General features: G+C 35.3%; 3 protein-coding genes across 3 annotated transcripts; 2 read left to right on the top strand and 1 right to left on the bottom strand.

Moving 5' to 3' along the window:
- Positions 1–7,985: 7,985 nt before the first annotated feature.
- LOC119080526 (endocuticle structural glycoprotein SgAbd-2-like) lies at positions 7,986–9,500 on the top strand. The gene is made up of 3 exons (XM_037188937.1): positions 7,986–8,122; positions 8,327–8,713; positions 9,079–9,500. The coding sequence occupies exons 1-3, from the start codon at positions 8,114–8,116 to the stop codon at positions 9,271–9,273; spliced, it is 591 nt and encodes a 196-aa protein (XP_037044832.1). The 5' UTR covers positions 7,986–8,113; the 3' UTR covers positions 9,274–9,500.
- Positions 9,501–10,189: 689 nt separating this feature from the next.
- LOC119080416 (peroxisomal acyl-coenzyme A oxidase 3-like) lies at positions 10,190–14,636 on the top strand. The gene is made up of 10 exons (XM_037188757.1): positions 10,190–10,352; positions 10,411–10,555; positions 12,207–12,344; positions 12,421–12,733; positions 12,792–12,966; positions 13,023–13,543; positions 13,607–13,840; positions 13,894–14,048; positions 14,105–14,248; positions 14,331–14,636. The coding sequence occupies exons 1-10, from the start codon at positions 10,333–10,335 to the stop codon at positions 14,595–14,597; spliced, it is 2,112 nt and encodes a 703-aa protein (XP_037044652.1). The 5' UTR covers positions 10,190–10,332; the 3' UTR covers positions 14,598–14,636.
- A 1,995-nt stretch (positions 14,637–16,631) lies between these two features.
- LOC119080543 lies at positions 16,632–17,906 on the bottom strand. Its single transcript, XM_037188956.1, has 3 exons — positions 17,249–17,906; positions 17,074–17,182; positions 16,632–17,005 (listed from the first exon to the last, which is right to left on the bottom strand). Exons 1-3 carry the CDS (start codon positions 17,509–17,511, stop codon positions 16,817–16,819), a joined length of 561 nt encoding a protein of 186 aa, XP_037044851.1. The 5' UTR covers positions 17,512–17,906; the 3' UTR covers positions 16,632–16,816.
- Between the last annotated feature and the right edge of the window lie 4,233 nt (positions 17,907–22,139).

Genomic DNA, 22,139 nt, shown 5'->3' with positions numbered 1-22,139 from the left:
AAAATTGACAAGTTCTTGACAGTGTACTAGATGTGTGTTTTATTCGTGGGGAATATGAATGAGTGACGGTGTCATGGTGTGTTGATGCTTCAGTTTGATTTTTTTTTAAATTGGTTTTTATGGTGATTATGACATTACAGGATATAAAACCTTGTTCCTAACACGGTAGTAAATGGGGGTTTTGCGCACACGATGTGTTGCCGAACTCGCTTCGCTCTTATCGGCAATCTCACAGCTAGTGCGCAAAACAACCCCATTTACTACCTTATTATGAAAATAGCTATTTTAATCTGTTGATTTCAAATCTTGTACTTCAATTATTTTAACGTGAATTTGACTATATAAAGAACCATATTACATTGAACTTGTCAGTATTTTTGTCGTCGTTATCGATAACAGATGAATAGCCGTTTGTGACATTGATCACTCATAAAATATGTCACGCGTGAGAACTATTTCTGTCTCTTCCTATAACCTAATTATTTTAAGTGGGTGAATCAGTGGTGCCCGGCTTGGATTCTGTCCATGGGGAGCAAAATAACTGAAACGTCCTTGAACCTCGTTCAAAAATCTAGAAAATTTACATCAATTAACGTCTTTGGGGTCATAACCTCGGCGACACTGGGTGGATCTTGGTGCGAATCCATCTCCTCGGACTAGAAATGATTTATAAATACAAATTGATGTTCAAAAACTTGTTTTATTAAATAAAAAATATTTAATTTTGAGGTAAAACAGCGACAACTCGGAAAATTTCTCTTTAAAACTCTTATCACAGAATGGATGTTTTGAAAGTGCAATTTTTCTTTGGCATATCTAATTGTAAGGATATTGTTATAGCGTCATGAAACATAAACTTTTGCCATAATTTGCAAGTGCGAATAATTTCTACCTTTGTTCTACCTTTTACAAACAGCAAGTATCACCAATACCGGAACTTTTGACTTATTTGATCTGATTTTTTCACAGATTAATACGAAATCTTTACCTTCATTTGATACACGATATATATTGTTATATCAGACAGAACATGTCTGAGGTCATCGCTTATATTTTCCGCTCGGTGTCGGTCACAGATTAGATGAGTAGACTAATGATCAAAAATATTATCATTGATCCTCGGGCTTCCGGTAGGCGTGTTCACCCAAATTTTATCATATTTTTAAAAAAGTGTCTGAAAGCGCGGAAGCCCAAAATCCCATTCCATTTAAAATTGTGAAGATGGTAATTATCATTATTGTGGTTACCACCCATCGAACAATTTAAACTTAAAATAGCCTTCAAGATGGTAAAAAAAAAGTAAAAGCAGATGTACAGTTAAAAATCCTTGAAAATGAGTTTCCTGACAAAGAAATAAAATGAAGAATGCATGTGAAAAGATCATGTTCAAGCAACGTAACAAATTAATAATTTTCAAATAAATTAGTTTTTTCGTTGTTAGTTTAAAAAAAATTGCTTAAACCAATACTGCGCTACTATTGCAGCATAGAAATTCATAATCGACAGTCATTAATCGCATACAATTCGAATAAGAAAAAAAAAATCAAAAGACCAAAGAATTTCTACGAATTTTTTTTTAGACTGGAAGACTCATTGTATAGACCGAAATATTTTTTTTGCCCGATCGTACTGTTTGATTTGATGTATATATACACTCGTTTCGTGTGTTAGCCAAAAAATTATTAACTCGTACAAATGTGCAACTTTGTAATAATATGATTAAACCGAGTAGAGTCGATTGTTTTAATGAATTAATAATTTTTGAGTTTATTAAGCAAACAGTTTTCGGTGTACGTACATATGTTACACATTGTACACACATATTACAGTTTTATACACACCGACATTTTTGTACTTGCAGACTAATTATCGGAATGAATATTTGGCTATATGCAAATTCGCTGTTTATAGATATATTTTCTGAGGCAAAGTTAACGATCTGTTTTCGTAATTGCGGTCAATATAATTTTTTTTTCGTTAATTTGGGTTAATAAAAGCTTTCCAATTTTTGATATTGCTCCGGATCCTTTGGCTATATTTTTTTGTTGTTGTCTTTCTTGTTGCAATAATCCAATTTTTAGCCCCGTACGAAGTACTGGGGGCTTATAAGATTAATATGCCGTTTGTAACACGTCGAATTGGAAGCAGACAGTAAGGGCAAAGCATTTTGTTATGTTCATAGATGACGAATCCGCAATAAAAAAAATGTCCGTCCGTCCGTCCGTCCGTCCGTCCGTCCGTCCGTCCGTCCGTCCGTCCGTGACCCCTCTAGCTTGAGCAAATCACAACCTTTTTTCAAAATTCTTTTTTTCCCCGATTGGTATCGACAAAAGTAAGGTCAAGTTCGAAAATGGGCATGGTAGGGTCGGCCCTTCCAGAGCTAAGGCCCTATAGGTGTTTTTCAGTCTTTCGACGATTTCTACCGAAATACGCACGCAATAGCTGCTTGTGATATATTAAATGAAAGGTATTGACGAGTAGAACAAAGTTGCTGAACATTGTTTTTGTGTAGGATGCAACGCGAGCTTGTTGGAAGGGCTCAAAGGTCGTTACTCGGCCCTAAGTGTTTTTTCCACATAAATCGAGTAAATCTCATCCGATTTTGCCAGATTTAGTTTTTTATGGAAGGTAATTGAATACCGAAAAGAACGTGTCGAAAAAAGTTTCAAATTTGGGCCCTTGGACTAAGGCCGCTACTCGGCCCTAAGTGTTTTTTGCACATAAATCGAGTAAATCTCATCCGATTTTGCTAGATTTAGTTTTTTATGGAAGGTAATTGAATAACGAAAAGAACGTGGCGAAAAAAGTTTCAAATTTGGGCCCTTGGACTAAGGCCGCTACTCGGCCCTAAGTGTTTTTTGCACATAAATCGAGTAAATCTCATCCGATTTTGCTAGATTTAGTTTTTTATGGAAGGTAATTGAATACCGAAAAGAACGTGGCGAAAAAAGTTTCAAATTTGGGCCCTTGGACTAAGGCCGCTACTCGGCCCTAAGTGTTTTTTGCTCATAAATCGAGTAAATCTCATCCGATTTTGCTAGATTTAGTTTTTTATGGAAGGTAATTGAATACCGAAAAGAACGTGGCGAAAAAAGTTTCAAATTTGGGCCCTTGGACTAAGGCCGCTACTCGGCCCTAAGTGTTTCTTGCACATAAATCGAGTAAATCTCATCCGATTTTGCTAGTTTTTGTTTCATTTGAGAGATAATTGAATACCCAATAGAAAGTTGGCAAAAAATTTTGGGTTTCTAAAATAATATCGTAAATTGTTGGTTTTATTTGAGAGGTACTTCGTACGGGCTTTCGTAATTGCGCTATGCGCAATTTTAAAAATGAACACTTTCAGTAAGTTTGACCATGCCCAACTTGACTTGCATATTTTGGTAACAGACGCATTAGAGGGTTGTAGACGTATTAGGGTTCTGGGCGTATTACGGCTACGGACGTATTATGGTTACGGACGAAATAGGATTACGGGTCGTACGGGGCTAAGTCGCAGCAAACGCTCCGACTGTTCTGATGCCTTGTTTTCATACAAAGAAATGCGTGTGCTATGCAGCGTGCTCGAATATTTTAGCTGTTATAATAGCGAATTCTTATTACTTATAAAATATCATGTGTTTTTGACATTGGTGGCATGAGTGTTTTTTTTTTGTAATAATTAAATAATCTATAACGTTGCCTGGATGTGGGTTGCGCAATTTGCGTATATGAATTTCGTTTTACACATTTTATTCAATTTATTATTATTATTTGTATCCACCATGATTTTGATTGTAATGTTATACATTTCGGATTGAGTGTACGTACACGTCTCAAGTAAAAGTGAAAATAATATAACATTGAAAAAATTAGATGATTTTCAATATTTAATAAATAAAATGCCTTTAGAATGCTGGTAATGTACGTATACATTATTACCTGTGAAGGTCGATACTGTACCACGATCTTGCATATCTTATATCTAACCTTTAAACAAATCAAATTTTATTAATAAAACCGTATAGTTAACCAACAAGAATACACCAAAAACCACACCGCAAACACCTTGCATTTTTTCTAGATGTGCAATTTACTTCACGCACTCGCACATATAAATTACTCAATCATTTATTCGTGGTATGGTACACGCAGAGAATCATTCAAACCAGATTCAAATTTATTTCTATGTGAGTGTTGTTTTGAATGAGAGAGGAATCGATTCGACGTATAGTGGAAAAATAATAATCGTAATATGTCTGTTCGTTATATTAATTAATATATAACATTGCAATGTGATGCCAATATGGGTGTCAACTTACAAAATCATTATCAATTCACATAGCAGACCGAAATCTTACCATATGATACACGGTGCTGGTGTGTGGTAATAATTCTGATATTAATTTGAAATATAATTTTCATTCAGCTATTTTGTGAATATTTCTCCCTCATTAATTGTTTGTTAATTAATTTTATTTACTTAGGCTGTTCGTAAAAGTTTACCCGGCTTTGCTTATTTATTCAATGAAATTTGTTGCCATTTTCTATTCAATGTTCATTCACTTACAGTTTTAAGATTCATTTTTACAAAAGCACATTTCAATGGATATTAATGAAGATGATTGTAGGATCATAACTGTATGTACGATTGCTGGAACAATTTTTTTAAGGTTTTTCTTAAATCCATGAAAGTTTTTGATTTTTCAAAAAGTTTAGATTTTTGTTTTTTTAACTTTTGCTCCCGAAGAAACACGATCCACCAAGTCCGACGTTAATTCAGAAGGAGTTCCATTTCCTTTATATTAATTTATAAGACGCAAGCATGTCATCGAGGTTATTATTTATCAAATCTATTACTTGATTTGCTATCAGTATTTTTTAGAGATTGCAGTAAGATCTTTCAGTTCATTTATTTTTTCATAACTTTTGCAACGACGAGATGTCATCATTTTTTATCAATGTTGTCGATAACAGATGAATCCTTCTGTTCAATTAATACATTGTGAATCTAAATAACAAATTCCAAGAAAAGGAAAACCACCATAAAAACAACAAACAAATTCCTCAGAAAATTGTAAACAAATTTCATTCGAGTGACTTTTCTTACAAACACTCGAAGCCACAACATTCGACCAAAACTTATATCGATCAATTAAATTGTGGTAAATTTTAATACTTTTCATGCTGCATTTAAAAAAGAACATTTTGAAATTAATAATTTTTTAGTTGAAAAAGACAGATTTTAAGTTGACGTATTAGTCGTTTAATATTTATTTGTTGCAAAAATGTATCTACCACTTACTTAAAAAACCAAATAAAAGTGCACTCAAGCAGCTTACACAGTTACATATGCATATATTAAAGCGAAACATGTGAATGCATTGAATTCCTTTGACTAATTGGAAAAATCAGTAGGAAATTTGTGTTTCGTATTTTCTTTTCAGATTTTTTTTTATTCCAATCGCATTAATATCTATCTAATGCTGTCTGGTGTTATTATAATTATAATGGTTGGATTCATTTAGATTTCATCACTACGCATATATACTTATATACCGCATTCTATAAACGTATCGGATGGATTGACGAAAATTTAATGGAGACTTGTTGTTTTGCAATTAAGTAAAATGCGATTGACAAGAATGTTACTTGATACATTTTATAAATATGAAAATTTCAAGTAAATTGTGAAATTAGTTGTTCTACTCAATTAACATTTTTTAGGCGAAAAATTGTCATGATTTTTCATTTTTCTGTGCACGCACGCACAGTCACTCGATCGTAGGAATAAAATTCTGTTTGGTGCGGTGCGAATTCAAATGTGGTATAATCAGTATTTAGAACATGTAAGGCAAACCTACGAATAATTTCAGAACTTAAAACAGTCGAAAGACATTAATATTAATATTTAATAAATGCCACCAAAAATAGACCCCCACAATAAGTACTTGATATTGGAGAGCATTACTACAGATTCTCATAATATCGAACAAAAAACTAATAGGTCGAATAAGGAGCTACGTAGTAGGGATTCTTGTAGTTCTTGAGGCATGCAATATTTGAACATTTTTTTATGGATTTTACAGTTGATGTCAGTGAAATTTAGACATGAATTTGCTTCAGCAGTTTTTCCACTCATCCATATTTGTCTACTCATACCAACAAAACTGCTCTTTATAAATAAAATTGTATCACTACCGCCCGCATAAGCAAGTACAGAATTCTTGTATGATCGACCAATGATCGATTAATTTTTCAACTGTACTATATGTTAATACAATCATTGATACCATGCACTTTCGAATTATTCAGCTTTAGGCAAATTCAGACATTAGATTTCTTAGTGCAACCTGTAAATGAATCTTATAAGAAATGATAGCCGTTCATAGCCGACACGTGTTTCCCAAGGTAATCAATAAATCGTCTCCGTCTTTTGATTGAATTATTACATTGTGATTGATGCAAAATCTTTTACTTCATTATTTTTAACAAACATTTTGACTACATTGCCGAGAGCTTATCGCTTCACTTTATCGTCGTTGTGACTGACGACCAATTTAATAAATTTATTGAAATATATTCGATTGATCCAACTAAACATTGGTAATTGAGGCTGTAGGATAAAAGCTAACTGGTTTTTCTTTAAATCATTTTGAAAACTGTACCAAACAAGAATTTAAGCATTCAAAGTTCAATCAAAAACTAAAAAATCACCTAATGAACACATCCTGGATATGCAATACTCTATCTTGCTTCTGTAAATCGGATTTGAAATGTGATGTGAGTGATTTGTATGTGATTATAGCCGCGTCACACGCAATCATTGATGCTTATAGCTTATGTGTTCTTTACCTTCTTTAAGGAGCCAACACGCTTTATTTGTTTTTAAATAGATATTTTTTCTCTCTCAATACAAAAAAAATTGAATTGCTTTTGATGAAAAACGTTTATTGTATAGAAATAGAAATTAACGCTATAAGAAGCGTGTAATCGATGAAAGAAATAAAAAACAAATTCAATAATCACGTTTGGCAATTCGAATTCATACATTTAGTTGCTTGTGTCAATCTTTGAACTGACTGAAACTATTACTATCATTGCTGAAGATGTGTCTCTCTACTCCTTTTATGTGGAAAATTGGATCAGAGCTGGCATCATTTTCAATTATTAAATAAAAAAAAACAATTTGAAATGTACAGCAGGAAGACAATTTACTGCGTTCAGCACAAAGACCTTTCAGATTTCACATTATGGTATAGGAAAAAGCAGTATTTGAGATACAAAGGTAAAGCGGAATGAAGCATTTTCAGAGAACTACCCGTAACACCGATTCAGAGAGCTTCCAGTGCAATTTTTTGGCTGTAAAATTCTGAACTCTGGAAAAAAAAAGTTTTTCTCAAAAAATCATCGGCCACTATCTAGCTCCCAAAAAATGTGACAACCAAATCGTTGTCATTATTAACGAAGAATCCAAAGTTATTTTATGAATCTTAGAGATCTGTTGTGACATAGAATCAAGGTAAAATCGAAAATGTCCAAAACTTTATTTCATTAGCGTTCAATTCATTCAAATAATAGAATTCTGAAGGACTAGATTGTCAATTGGACTAACATAGCACCACGTCACCCATAATATATTGCCGAAGGTCAGAATCCTTACGGCGGAATAACAATGATCCCATAAGTAATTAAAACCGACAGCAATGACCCAGAATAAACTTTACCTCTGTTCCATTTAACAATAAAAATTTCGTTAAATTTTCTGTTCAGTCAGCAATTCGTAATATATATATCATACTCATAAAAATCATCTATGTAAACATAGCCACAACCTATACACCAAAAATATCCTCCACCAAAAAAAAATTCATCTACCTGAAATCTCTGAAATTGTAATGCACACAACATGTTACCTATAACTCCTAAATAATAATAGTGTAATACCACATAGTCAACATTAAAATGTATGAATAACAGTTGAGTATAAATAGTTGAGCATTTGCAATAAACAAATCAGAATCGGTTATTTGCATCAGCATACAACAACAGTCTCCAGTCAAAAAATATTCTCTTCGCAGACTATTTATAACATTTGGATTAAATAATTTTAATTAATAAAAAACCAATCAAAATGAAAGTTGTAAGTGTGAACCAATAATCATATTTGTTCAGGAAAAAAATTAACGAAAAAATAATTGAGAAAAAAAAATTAATTTGACTTGTGATCATACATGGATTTTGGTGCTACACATTTAATTAATTAGTGATCAGCACCAGATCACCAGTGAAAGTGATTGATTTTACGAAACAAATTAACTAAAATTGTGTAATTTCATATTTATAGTTCGTAACATTATCCGCTCTGTTCGCTGTGACAATGGCTCGTGGGTATAACTCTCAGGATGCCTATTCACAACAGCACCAAGCACCCGCTTACCAACAACAGCAACAACCACAACACTACCAAGCACCAAAGCACGAACAATACAGTGCACAAAAGCCACCAATTCCAATCTTGAAATACGACTCAAAATTGAACCATGATGGATCATACCAATATGCATACGAAACCGGAAATGGAATCCAAGCCGCTGAACAGGGATACGTCAAGAACGCTGGCCACAAAGACGGTGAAATCCAAGTTGCCGAAGGATACTTCCAATATACCGGTGATGATGGTATCCCAATTTCATTGAAATATGTTGCCGATGAGAACGGTTTCCAACCACAAGTAAGTGAAACCAAGTGAAACACTTTTGTGAGATCGCTAACCTAGTTAACCATTTATCAAGAGCAAGCGAATTCTTTGGATCTACTACTTCTTTCGTTTAAAGTATTGCCTAGTGATACAAGTTTTTCAACAGATCAAAATCTTTTACTTCATTTGTTTTGACGAACATTTTGCTTTAAAGGAGAACTAGTTCGAGTTCATTATTAACAGATGATTAATCGTTTCCGATGACCCTTACTGATTTACATATTCGTCCCAATTAATACTAAAATTAGCCTTAGAATGACAAACATGCTACAACAGTTAAACGTTTCTACTGATATCAAAATAATTTAACTGAAAAATCTTTACAATCTATTCCAAAGGGTGACCATTTGCCAACCCCAGTACCACTCCCAAAGGAAATCATTGAAGCCTATGAAAAAATTGCTGCCGATCCACGACAAAACGATGGTGATGATGGTCAATACCGTGCTGAATTACACACACAACACAAATACCAACATCAACCACAACAGCAACAACAACATTATGACCAATCCCAGCACTACAAATACTAAACTTCGCATAAATCAATCATACCCGATATATCCTAGTAAATTATTTTGAAACATTTCTGTTTTGCCAAAAAAAATTTCAGTAGCAAAGAAAAAATGATACGACAAGTATGACTACCTTTGCTACTGTTTGTGACCGTTAAATGATATATGAAGGCGCAACGAAATCCTATTATCAAATTTAGTTTTTAAGTAAATGAATTTAAATAAATAAATAATTATACGTGAAACGTACCATGTGTTAATTAAACCAACATTCGATAAAAAGGAGAATAGCAGTACATTGTTGCGCAAGAAAAAAAATGGCACATTGGCCGAGCTGAGAACTGGTCCTATTTTTGATTATGATTATTCGAGCACGGGCTCGTTTGAATTCAATCACCAATGTTTTTAATGTCAATAATGCAGTGTGTATTTAAAATGTGAAATGATATAATTATCCACAGACATTCATTAAAAATGGCAATCTGGTGGATGAAGATTGTAACTATCGAACATTTCACAAACGAAAATCAAACAAATTTTGATAAATCGCCAGGAAAACTCTTAATCATTTTATCATTCTATATCGCCAATTATCTATCGTTTCACAGCAATGATTTAATTAATGTCTAGCCAGTGCTGTATCAACTCAGTTATTTAAAAGGAAAAACCAAATCAATGTTCGATCATATTGAGGCCTAAAATCAGATACAAAGTGTCGGTCGCATAACGCATACTGAATATAAAAGAAAACTTCTTAATTAAAAGAATTCGCGTCACGGTGACTCTTTCGATGCAATGGCGAAATAACTATCTTAGTACTGCACTGTCACATATACTCAAAATAATCATACACTTCACACTGTTCAGTTGTTGGTAGAGGAAAAGATAACGAAATTTTGTGATAATAAACAAACAAAATTTTTACTTTTGAGTTATTCAGTTGCCGGTCGTCATCTAACAAGATTTTTGTTAGACTAATTTAGACTAGTCTTATAAATCGACGGAAAACATTAACCGGAAAATAAAGTTTTTTTTTAGAAAAGCGAGCAGTAAATTTAAAAAAAAAACTATTCAAAGATGTCCGAAGGTCAAGAGAAGTAATTTTGTGTTGAAAAAGTTTAAGAGATAAAGTCTAAAAAAAATCTTCTTCAATAGCAACAACGGTACATCAATTTTCGACGATAAAACTATTTTTCCTGATCTTCCCAATGGACCGTTAACAATCTATCGACAGCGTGCTAGTTTCAATTATAAGAAACTGGCACTTATATTGGAACCAGAAGATTCACAGCGCCTAAAAGTAAGATTTTTCAATTGAAGACAAATACGAAAGTTGGAGCAAAGGTTAAATCTATTTTTGTGTACTTCAAAGTACTTAGTGAATATCAATCTTAGTATCACTTCACAAAATTTGATAAAAAAAAATTCATTTGTTTGAGTAGACTTGCAAGATAGGAAGCTTCTGTTTATCAGAAAAATTTTCAACTTGCATTTTCAAGTTGTTTTGTTTAACTTTTTGACTACATGGAATTGCATAGTGTTACAAATTTGATCCAAGTCGAGCAGCAGCACTTGCCCTTTTTCACTGTAAATGCAGTCAAATGTTGTAACTGCAGCAGCACCGTCCTCATCAAAAATCGATTCGATATAGATCGAGACGAGGTCAAGGACCTAGTTTACGAAACCTAGTTTCAATATACCATTTTATAGTTCTTGTAGCATAAAAAGCTATATCAAGCGCCTGAAAGTTAACAAAGGTAATCTATCGTATAGGGTACTGTATAGGGCCGGACTGGATCGAAAAAATCTATATTCGACTACATACTCTAGTATTTCTAAGCTGAAAATTGAAAAGAATTCGTCGCGGAATATAGCGTTTCTCTAGAAATAATTCAAAAGGTCCATAAGAAACATCTACATCAAATTATTCGGAAAAATGAGTAGAAATTTTTCGATAAAAATCGAAATTGTTCTAAGATACAGCAATTAACATCGGCAGTCCGTCTCAACTTTAAAATAAAACGCATTATTGTTTATTTTGACGTATCGTTTTTGTAAAGTTGTATCGTAAAATTTACTTTTATCACGATAAAAATTTGAACATTTTGGGCACGCTTAAGGCTTGAATTAGATTCTTAGTAAAGCTTAGCTTTACCAATAATCACTGTAAGTGCGCTTCAAAATAAAACGCAGCACTGTTTATTTTGACATACCTATCGTTTTTGTAGGGTGGCAGTTTTTAATCAGTTTTCGATGCGACAACATTTTTGAAATTTAAAACGTACTTACTTACGGTGTGAATTCTTACTTGACCCCACCCTCAAGTTTAAAAACTTGCTGGATTAGATTTTGATCTCGTTAACTGCAAAAGCTGTTGTTTATTATCCTGTTCGAATTTCGAAAAAAAAAAATTGGTGAAAGTATAAAAGTATAAATTTGAAAGAAGTAAGTGTAAATAAGGCGAAAACATTGAATTGTTTTTAATAAGGACGCATGTCTGAGACAATGTTAAGGTTGATTTACATGTTAAACCAAATAGTTCTACTCGAGACTCTCGAGCCGAGAGGCGGTGTCGAACCACAAAAATAACCGGTCATGTTGGAACACCACCTTTTTATTATTATGTGTTAAATAATTAAAATTGTTTTTTTTTGTCGCGCAGCGAATTTTTTTTTTCTCAATTTTGATTTCCGTCGATGAATTTTGCGAAAAATAAGGAAAATAACGATTTTTTAATAAAATAAGGAGGAATAAGTAGGTTTTTATAAAAATAAGGAAAAATAAGGAAATAAGGAGGTGTGAGAGGCCTGGATACATGAGAGTAGCATTCTTTCTTTTCAACATTGTAAATATAAACTTTACCCTTGAAGGCACCATGCCGATTTTATTACAACTTTGAAAATTTGTCCAAAGCATACTTTCCACGATGGCTTAAAGATATGGTTTTTCAGCACAAAATATGGACTTTTATGGAAGGTCATCCAGAATTTGCAAGAAGTAATTCCGCTCAAACGTTGGATGAATTAAGGCAGTTAGCTGTTCGTCGTCACAACTTAATCCATGCTCAAAAATTCTGGACATCCTTAGATGTACTGAGATAATAATCATCTTCCAATTAAGTAAATTGCGAAGCACTAACACAAGAAGCGATAAATTTCATTTTAGTTTATACAAAATCCTCACCTTGACTTGATTTACTATCAAGCACTTACTGCGTATGGTGATTTTTGGGCTAAAGCAGCTCTGGGTGTAGCTGTGTTCACGTTCGTGTTGCGTGCTCTAGGCACCGAAAGACTTCAGAAGTACGTGGATGCGTGCGAAAGAATGGAAATATTTGGTGCATTTGGATTGACCGAAATCGCACACGGAACGAACACAATGGGAATGCGAACAACAGCAACGTATGATCCGATAACGAGTGAATTCATCATTCATACGCCAGACTTTCAAGCAGCCAAATGCTGGATCGGAAATTTAGGTGAGCAAGACAACATTGCAGTGAAAAATCGTAAAAAATCGTTGATTGAATATACCAGGGAAAACGTGTACACATTGCATTGTGTTCGCACAACTTTACACAGCCGATGGCAAATACCATGGACTAAATGCATTTTTGGTTCCAATCCGGTGCCCAAAATCTTTGGAACCATTTCCTGGTATATTGGTTGGTGATTTGGGCGAAAAAATTGGATTGAATGGACTTGATAATGGGTACGACTTTACTAGGGTTTTGGAATCATTCAACAGTAATCAGCAAAATTTTCCAGCTTTGCAATGTTCGATCAAGTCCGCATCCCAAGAGAAAATCTTTTATCGCGATTCGGTGACATAACGTCGGATGGAAAATATGTAACGAAAATCAAAGATTATCGGAAACGAATGGCTGTGACATTTGGTACCCTATCCGGTGGACGCGCTAATATATGCGGATCATCAACTGTGTACTTAGTCCAGGCGGTGACGATCGCCGTCCGATATTCAGCTAGTCGAAGGCAATTCGGACCGGAGAATAGTTCAGAAGAAAATTCTGTTTTAGAGTATCAATCCCATCAATACCGTGTGCTACCTCATTTAGCTACCGCTATCGCATTTAAAGTATTCTCCCAATGGTTGTCGTTGAGTATGAATCAGTCGTTGATCAAGCAAATGATGGGCGAGCCGAATTCGAATGCAACTGCAATGGAATTGCATGCATTATCCTCAGCAGCAAAGCCCTATTGCACATGGACCGTACAACAAGCGATTCAAGATTGCAGGGAAGCTTGTGGTGGTCACGGTTATTTAAAGAGTTCGTATCGGTCAAAAGTCATAAAATTTGCGGAAAGTTTTTAAAAAATTTCTTTCTATTCAGTCGCTCGACTCGGCGAACTTCGCAATAATAATGATGGTAGCATTACATACGAAGGCGAAAATAATGTTCTCATTCAACAGACCTCAAATTGGTTATTGAGCGTTCGAAAAAGTGGATATCAATCATTTGGCAAGGTTTCTCCACTTGGTTCTGCAGTGTTTCTAAAAAACTTCGATCGAGTGATAAATCGTAGATCGAATTACACTAGCAGCGACGAGGCTCTCAGGCCGGAGAGTAAGTCATTCATAGCGTCTAACATCGATTCCACTTATGTTTCCATTTTATAGATATTCAAATTGCGCTGGATTGGTTATGTGCGTGGTTATTGGAACAGACGGGTCAGCGATTCGACAGTTTAAAGTCATCTGGTAAATCATCATTTGAAGCAAGAAATGAAATGCAAATTTTCTATGCCAAAACTCTTTCAACCGCCTTTGCCGAGGTGATTTTACGATGATTTTATAGAATCCGGCAGTCCGTAACAAAAGCTCATTTCAGAGAACGGTTTTCAATGTATTCTATGAACATATTTTGAATTTGGGCAATAGCACGGAAACTGCAAACGAACGGGCTCTATTACTGCGCGTTTTATCATTGTACGGTGGTAACATTTTAATGGGCCATTCAGGAATTCTGTGTGAGGTACGTTACCTTACCTTCTTTTCGGGATAAATTTTAAGTTAAGTTTCTAGCTTTTACAACAATTAAATTTTGTCTCGCTTAGGGTGGTTTCCTTGCCTCACCTGCAACGCTTTCCCTCTATAAACAAGGCATATTGGAGATTTTGTCAAAATTGAAAGACGATGCAATAGCTCTGGTAGATGCTATAGCGCACACGGATTTCATCATTGATTCACCGTTGGGAATGAGCGATGGCGAAGTTTATCGTCATTTGCAATCGAAATTATTCCAAAGTCCTGGAGTTTTTGAACGACCGCAATGGTGGGAAGACATGATACATTGGCAAAGCTATGTGAAGGCCAAACTTTAGGTTTGTAGTTGTTGTAAGTGGTTGTTAAATACAATTTGGATTCAATTTTGGATTTTCTTATTTCAAATTCAAAGTAAAATGTTTACTTTTCTACTAGCGTGATCTTTCGCATAACATCGATAGTGTTACTTCGTTTGATCAAATTATTTTGAGCAGTTTCAATGTTTTGGATCTAAAATTGAAGTTCCAGATGTGTGAAAGAGTCATCTTCTACTTCACAGCCGGCAAACTCTTCGCCAAGCATATCATTAGTGAATAATATGCTTGCTGTCTGTTACCTATTTTGTTTCCAGTATCGCCCGGTACACAATCTTTTACTTCATTTGTCTTAACACTAGATTTCATCAGTTAGGGTGATCATTTCTGATCAATGCACACAGATCATGGGATCCTTTGTACTACCCTGTCATTAAAATCTTGAAGCCCTTTTCAGGACCTCAACTCCTTCTCAACCTATTACCTTACGCTCTACACGAGCCACTCCAGGCGAGCAAACTGATCCCTATGATTAGGTACCAAAATGATCAGCTAATCTCTAGGGCAGAAAGCGTCAACCTCGCTTCATTAGATTGTGATTGTCAGAAAGCCACTGGGAGGACGGCTGCGTCTCACCCCTTAGGCCTTACACTAATGAAAGCAAGTAAGGCAACATTGTCGCCCGAATCACAGTCCTTGTCATTGAGATTGACAAAGCCTGTGATTTACATTCCGCTCGATATTAACCTGGTCCAGTTTCATATTTCATCAGACTAGCCCGTTCGAACGTAAGCTTTCTCTGCAGTGAGCCAATATAAAAGCCGAGCCAGGCAGAAGCGTCACTCAACAGTGTGCCACCAAATGGCCAACCGCCAAACTTTACCATTATTTAGCCCAAAAGCCCTTACTTCCAAATTAGACTGACGAACCAGCCACCTTTGAGAAGAGGGCCTTCGGTGCAAAAGGCAAGGTGACAGCTTGTCCAGATTATGACACACTACTGAATAGCACAACGACCCGACACGGCGACCATATCGTCCCTTTGCAAAGAGTTTTGCACAACATCGAGTACATTCCCCGGATATAAATTCAGAGAGCTGTACACTGATTGAGTGTATGCTGTCTCTGCGAGGAATCAAAATAAAAGCCGGTAAAAACTAGCATCTCTCAGCAGCATAACACCACCAATCCATCCGTCGACCTTGTCCACTCTATAGCCCGAAAGCCTAAGCTCTATGAATAGTCCGGATCATTTTACTCATATAGAAGCAAAATAGGACCTAGCCACATCATTGAGTAAACTTTTAGACCATAAACCAGCCGAAGGACAAAGCTGGCGAGTGAGGCAAAGCAACTAAGAGTCCTGGTAGTGACACACCACTAAGAAGAGTACCAATCTCGACAAGCCTTCCTAATGTCTCTCCGCAAAGAAATTCCGCTTACAGCGTCCAAAAATTCACTGAAACACGTTCTCAAAATATTCGTCGTGAATTTCTGGTGGATCCAGCTGTCACTGTCTTTCACTGGTATGCTTATACACGTACACAGTGTGAGGTTATGACGAGCACCGTATCATTAGCCGCACGAAAACGCTGGTTTATTGGATGATTATACGAGAACTCCAACTTTACCGGCGACCGTGGCACTTCATAACTGAGATTTAGTCAACAGAGATGTTTTTCTGGTCAGTTCTGACTACAAAAAGTATAATTAAATTCAGACACAGAAACAAAACACTTGTTGACGTTTGCAGTGTTGTCAGCCAGTGTTGTCTTAACACACATTAATCTAAGTTAAATAGCTTTACAATAGCCAGAAAACTTCGTTGTATATTGTCAACGCTGGTGATAACAGATGACCATGATCTAGCCATAGGACTAGTCTTCGCGACATCTATATTTCACTCGTGTAATCATTGTATCATTGTTAAACCGGGTAAAACAGTAAAGCGCGGCTCGTCCAATTGTAAAAACCATAATAAAATGGAAAACTGTCTTTAAAACGAACTGCAGACTTTTCACTTTAATTCTTTTCTCTTTCAAATCAAATCTCGCCTAATTTTCATTATCAATATTTCTATTTATTACTTCAAAATGTAAAGTTACTTCTATCACACAAAACACATAATTTTTTGCCAATACTCTTCTATTTTCACCTAAAGTTCGACCAACCATTCACAATGCATAAGTTAAGGCGATTTCGAATTAAAAACATAATTATCACAAAATATACGCACGTATCTACTATCCAACCAACAATGCCAACAACTTTGGATCAATGCAATAACTTTCTTTATAGCCACCACATTCCGAAGAACTTATGACATCTGGTCGAAAGTCAACTGTACCGTCTTCTGTTGATAATTGTGGAGGAAGTTCGAAATTGTGGTAACCATATTCATCCACGATATATAATGTGGTGTTGTATGTGCCCTTGAAAGTGAAATAATTCGAAACAGACTTCAACTTTTTAAGTTTTCAATATAGATTGAATTAATTACTTCTTTCGTATAGTACTGAAATACACCCCTTACTACAAAGACAACGTTTCCATCATGATCCTCATATTCGCCATGCTCTGCACGCCAGTTTCCATTGCTGAAGAATACTCTGTAAAATTAAATTCTGTAAGCTCTTCAGTCTATTTCTTTGGAGTAAAAATCGATTGTATCTTACTCGTGCTTGTATTCACCACTGGTATTCTGCGTATATTTCTGATCAGAGATTCTGATATCAGATTTGAGTGTTGATGTCATTGTCATTGACTCACTTAAATTCACCTTTTCGGTAACATCAGTTACATTAACACTGCTCATATCTGAAGGTTGGTCCATTGCATCATTTGCATAATTCTCTTTGATTTTAATTCCATTGGAATCACACAAGTGTAGTGTTATAACTACATTAACAATAATTGAGAACACTTTTTTTAAACTCATGATAACAGCCCAATATTGACGTGGTTTTCACTGGTCCAATTGCACTCAAACTTGCTTATGAGTCAGGCTGCATACGTACTCTACGTTTGTAAGATTCTCCATAGCTAGCTATTTATTTGCCATTTTTCTTCTTTAAGTAAATAAATAAACAACAAAATATTCTCGTTTGACCAGTATTCCCTTCATACCCATGGAAATGCTACTCTCGTGGAAGTGATGGTAAATTTAACTTCTCATTTGTTGATCGAATCGGATATAAGAGTGCTAGCTACCTAACCAAAGTGGTTGTCAGTTCTTAGTACTCAGGCAACTAAAGTACGATGACTTTCTTTTGTAAAAAGACAAGTCACCTGTGTTACATTTTTATCTACATGTCGTCCTATTACTTCTAAACAGGTAACTTAGAACATATGTTAAAACTGAAACAGGTATGTAGAATTCATAATGCTGTCAACTACGTACTCGCTCAGGTGTTCAAGGTTTCGCTGATGAAATAGAGACATTTTGACATATTACAAAACTTTGTGACAGACCATTGAATATTACCGTAAAGCGAGGGGTTGTCAACTCAAGGAAGTGGTGTCACACGTAATAGTAGAATGATGTTTAGAAACTAAGAAGAAATGTAATAGAGTTTTTCCATATTTTAGTACATTTTGTCAAAAAATTACTGCTGTCACTGCGCTTATTTTCATATGAACCAACTTCATATGGTGACATTTGTTCTGTAATGACCAATAAACGTAGGAAATATAGTAAATGTGCAGTGAAAAACAGAGAAAATGTTAAGAAAATAGGGAGTTGGTGTCACACGATTTTAGGTAGTCGGTAAAACACTTAGCCATAAAGTCAACGTAACTCAGGAACTTAGATAGACATTTAAAGATTGCAAATCAGATCAGATAATTTAGCTGATATTTTTCCAATGTAGATATAAACACAAGTAAATCATAGTCAATCATTTTAAAAAAGGTGTCATTAGCAACTATTGTGCTAGGCCGCGCATTACCTCCGCCCATATATTTACCTTGTATTTTTCTAGTCTTGCACCAACCTGCCATTATACAGCACGGTGTGGTTGAATGAAGTTTTATTAAACGTGTGGTCGCAAATTTGATATTTTTCGATATTCTTAGTCTGTTCGTGAACCTGAACCACGTTCCAAAAATGTCGTTGTAGATGGACTTACCTCACTTAGGCACTCAACAGAACGGCACTGTTGTCGAAATATATAGCAAATGGGGTGTTATTGGAAAGCTGAGACTACCAGAAAGACAAAATTAATCAGTTTGGTTGCGAAAAATTATCATGTATGTAACTTAGATATCGTTGAGTTTCGAAACTATGGTCAAATAACAGAGAAAAACTTTGGACTACTGGAAAGTTGCCACGTAGAAAATTTTAAAAAGTAATTTTTTTTGGATATTGGAAGAGCTAATCTGACCTAATTTATAAAAAAAAAACTTTCAAAACCGGTTCCCAATATTTTTTTCTCAAAATTTTTCATTGTCGACACATAATTTGTAAAAAAAACCTTTTCCTACAAATAATTTGCATAAAAAACTTTTTGAGAAATTTCAGTATACAAAATCAGTCTAAATAAAGTCTTTCATGAGAATTATTTATTGTCTTTTTTTACCAAAAAGTTTTTTATGGGAATTTAATTAGAAACAAATAGAATAGGAAATCAAAAATTTTTGTGGAACTTGGTTCAGGGTCAGACTAAGAATATCGAAAAATATCAAATTTGCGACCACACGTTTAATTAAACTCAATTCAACCACACCGTGACAGCGTCTGGTAAATATCGTTCGCGTTAAGGCGAATAGTTATTAGTTAAGAAGGAAATGTGAATAATAGTTATCATGACCCTACGTTAGTGAAGGGCCGTGACGCAAGTCCGTTCACACTAAAAAATTTAACAAAAAAAATCCGTAGGACTGAGGATGGCATCCTTTTTGACTTTTTGACTTTTTGACTTTCCCCCTCCGCTCCTACTACCCTAAAAGTTTTTTTTTCGCAATCTGGGCGTCCATACGAGTTCAACGAGCTATCACATGCCTCATAAGGTTAAAATTTGGCCGAGATATTAAATTTCAAAACTTTGAAATTTGTACTAAGAAATGGATTTTCATATTCATATGTTTTGAAATTGATGAAGGTTGGTAATTTGTTACTTTGTCCTTCTGTTACAACGAAACTTTTATATTTACCGGTGGATTTGGCTGAAATTTTCAGGGTATGTCAAGGACGTAATTCTAAGAAACTAATTTGAAGGAATTTTCATAAAAGGTTATAATTTCGGAGCTATGAGCGTTTTAAGCTGTTGAGCTATGTTAATTATAACTCAGAAAATATGACAAATGGAAATTTCATAACTCGGAAAATATGGCAGATAGAAAGTTCGTTTAAAAGACAATTTTAGTCGACACGTGTTTCATGGTTTTCCTAAAAGGTTGTTTATTTTGGAGCTACCACCGTTTTCAGTGTGAGCTATGTGACCCACATATCGGGATCTTTGATAGATAGAAAGTTCCTTTGAAAGACAAATTATAGAATTTCTATTTTCGTCGTATTTTCAATTGTCGTCAAATTTTCGATTTTCGTCAAATTTTCGAATTTTCGTTTTATTTTCGATTTTCGTCAAATTTTCGGTTTTCGTCAAATTTTCGATTTTCGTCAAATTTTTGAATTTCGTCAAATTTTTGAATTTCGTCAAATTTTCAATTTCCGTAAAATTTTTGATCATAGCCAAATTTTTGAATTTCGTAAAATTTTTGATTTCAGTCAAATTTTTGTATTTCGACAAATTTTCAAATTTCGTCAAATGAAAGCTTGAAGGATCAAAGAGAAAGTTATATAGTTTTGTAAGAAGAATATTTCATTCAAACTGCACAATGTAATTGTCTATTGTCTGCGACGAAATTCAGAAAAATCACAACTTACAAACGAACTGATATCGCCCAAAACCACTTACAAAGGGTTTTAGTTTAGTTTATTCAAACATTTCTACATCATGAAATTAGTATAACAAATCGCATTGCGGTTCTCCACTGTGAGACACTTTAAAGGAGTAACCAATTAAAATTATATAAAAAAAATATTGTCCTTGAAATATAGCATGAAACTTGACCTGCAATTTACAATAGCTGGCCTAAAAATAAGGATGGAAAAATTTACTTGAAATACAGCATGGAAATCAAAAATATAGAATTAAATGAAAAATTTAATACGATAATAAATCAGAAAGGAATGGGGAGACAAGCTGGAGTAAGCCTAGGAGGCATTGCCGTGGGGGAGCAGGAGGCAGAGGCATCCTTCACGCACCAAAAATCCAGCATCCAATGAAAAAAAACCCCGATGATCCATCAACTCATCGACACTATCCCAGTCAAATGTCACAGAAATATCAGTATTGATTCTCTAGAAGCCAACCCTTCAGGCGAGCTTGAAAGCAATTCGGCTGAGCAAACTTAACCTCATTCGGTAAGGAATTGTACAGTCTACACCCTAGAGCAGAAATCGCCCTTTCACCGCTCTTCGTCCTAGTAGCCGATGCTCTGAGCAGGTGCTTTCCTCTCGTATTGTAGCAATGTGAGGCCCCTTGGAAGGGTATGTTACAGAAGGACTGTTTACCGATGGCCTTATACACAAAGCTGCAAACGCTATACTTAACAATACTGTCTACATTAAGGACTCTCGGACAGTATCTCCGAAACAGGTCGACAGTCGGATGACGCAAGGGAAGTCTATTCACATGCTTCAGACAACGCTTCTGCAGAACTTGTAGCTGTTCGATAGACTTCTTACACGCAGTGCCCCACGCTCCCGGCAGGTAACAAATTATAGGGTGCGCAAGGGCAAAATAAACCTTCATGAGCACTGCCCTCGGTAGCAGCCTTTTGAGCTTACACAAAACACCACAGACAGACGACAGCCTGCGACACATTTCCGTAACTTGGGAATTCCAAGTCAACTTGTCGTCCAGCAAGACACCCAGGTACTTAAACACACTTACTCTCTCAATGACCTGGTCTTCCAGGGTCACCGAATCTGCAAGTAAGCGTTCAGCGCGTCGGAAGTGCATACACTTAGTCTTTTTTACATTAAGGGACAACCTGTTCTCGTCGAGAAAGTCCTTGATCAGTTTCGCATCACTTTTCAAACGCTCAACATTCGTTTCAACAGTATCACCTGAGCAGAACACACCTGTATCATCAGCAAAGAGGGCGGCTACGCCGTGGGTGGGAAGACGGAAAATGTCATTTATGTATATAAGGAAGAGCAAGGGACCGAGGACACTACCTTGGGGTATTCCGATATCAATTTCTCTAAAATCACTCTTCTCTCCACCCAGAGAGTGGTGTTTCTTAACCTCATTTGTTGGCTGCTAAATGTGAGCGATGCAGGTAGTGGGCTCATTGAAAAGCTGAGGTCAAATATGTACTTTCAGGTCATTGCAGGTTTGTGAACATCCATTGATATATGTTACAAAAAATTTACAATCAATGTTTTGAGGTCTACTGGCAAAGACCTTTCAAACCATGTATATATCCATCCCAGACGAAATGGGTCCGATTTTGATAGATGAATTTTCAAAAGAATCCCTCTAGTATGATCCCTTTGTA

The sequence above is a fragment of the Bradysia coprophila genome, unplaced genomic scaffold, assembly GCF_014529535.1.
Source record: "Bradysia coprophila strain Holo2 unplaced genomic scaffold, BU_Bcop_v1 contig_350, whole genome shotgun sequence".
NCBI lineage: Eukaryota > Metazoa > Arthropoda > Insecta > Diptera > Sciaridae > Bradysia > Bradysia coprophila.
This window is presented reverse-complemented; position numbering and strand designations above follow the sequence as displayed.

Excerpts from the sequence above, each read along its gene's own strand:
- LOC119080526 (XM_037188937.1), top strand. Across the intron at positions 8,714-9,078 it reads AGAACGGTTTCCAACCACAA|GGTGACCATTTGCCAACCCC; the intron begins GTAAGTGAAACC and ends TCTATTCCAAAG.
- LOC119080416 (XM_037188757.1), top strand. The coding sequence starts at position 10,333 with ATGTCCGAAGGTCAAGAGAA. Across the intron at positions 12,345-12,420 it reads AATTCTGGACATCCTTAGAT|TTTATACAAAATCCTCACCT; the intron begins GTACTGAGATAA and ends ATTTCATTTTAG. Across the intron at positions 14,049-14,104 it reads TTTCAACCGCCTTTGCCGAG|AGAACGGTTTTCAATGTATT; the intron begins GTGATTTTACGA and ends AGCTCATTTCAG.
- LOC119080543 (XM_037188956.1), bottom strand. The coding sequence starts at position 17,511 with ATGAGTTTAAAAAAAGTGTTCTCAATTATTGTTAATGTAGTTATAACA. Across the intron at positions 17,183-17,248 it reads AGTGGTGAATACAAGCACGA|AGTATTCTTCAGCAATGGAA; the intron begins GTAAGATACAAT and ends TTAATTTTACAG. Across the intron at positions 17,006-17,073 it reads TTCAGTACTATACGAAAGAA|GGCACATACAACACCACATT; the intron begins GTAATTAATTCA and ends TTCACTTTCAAG.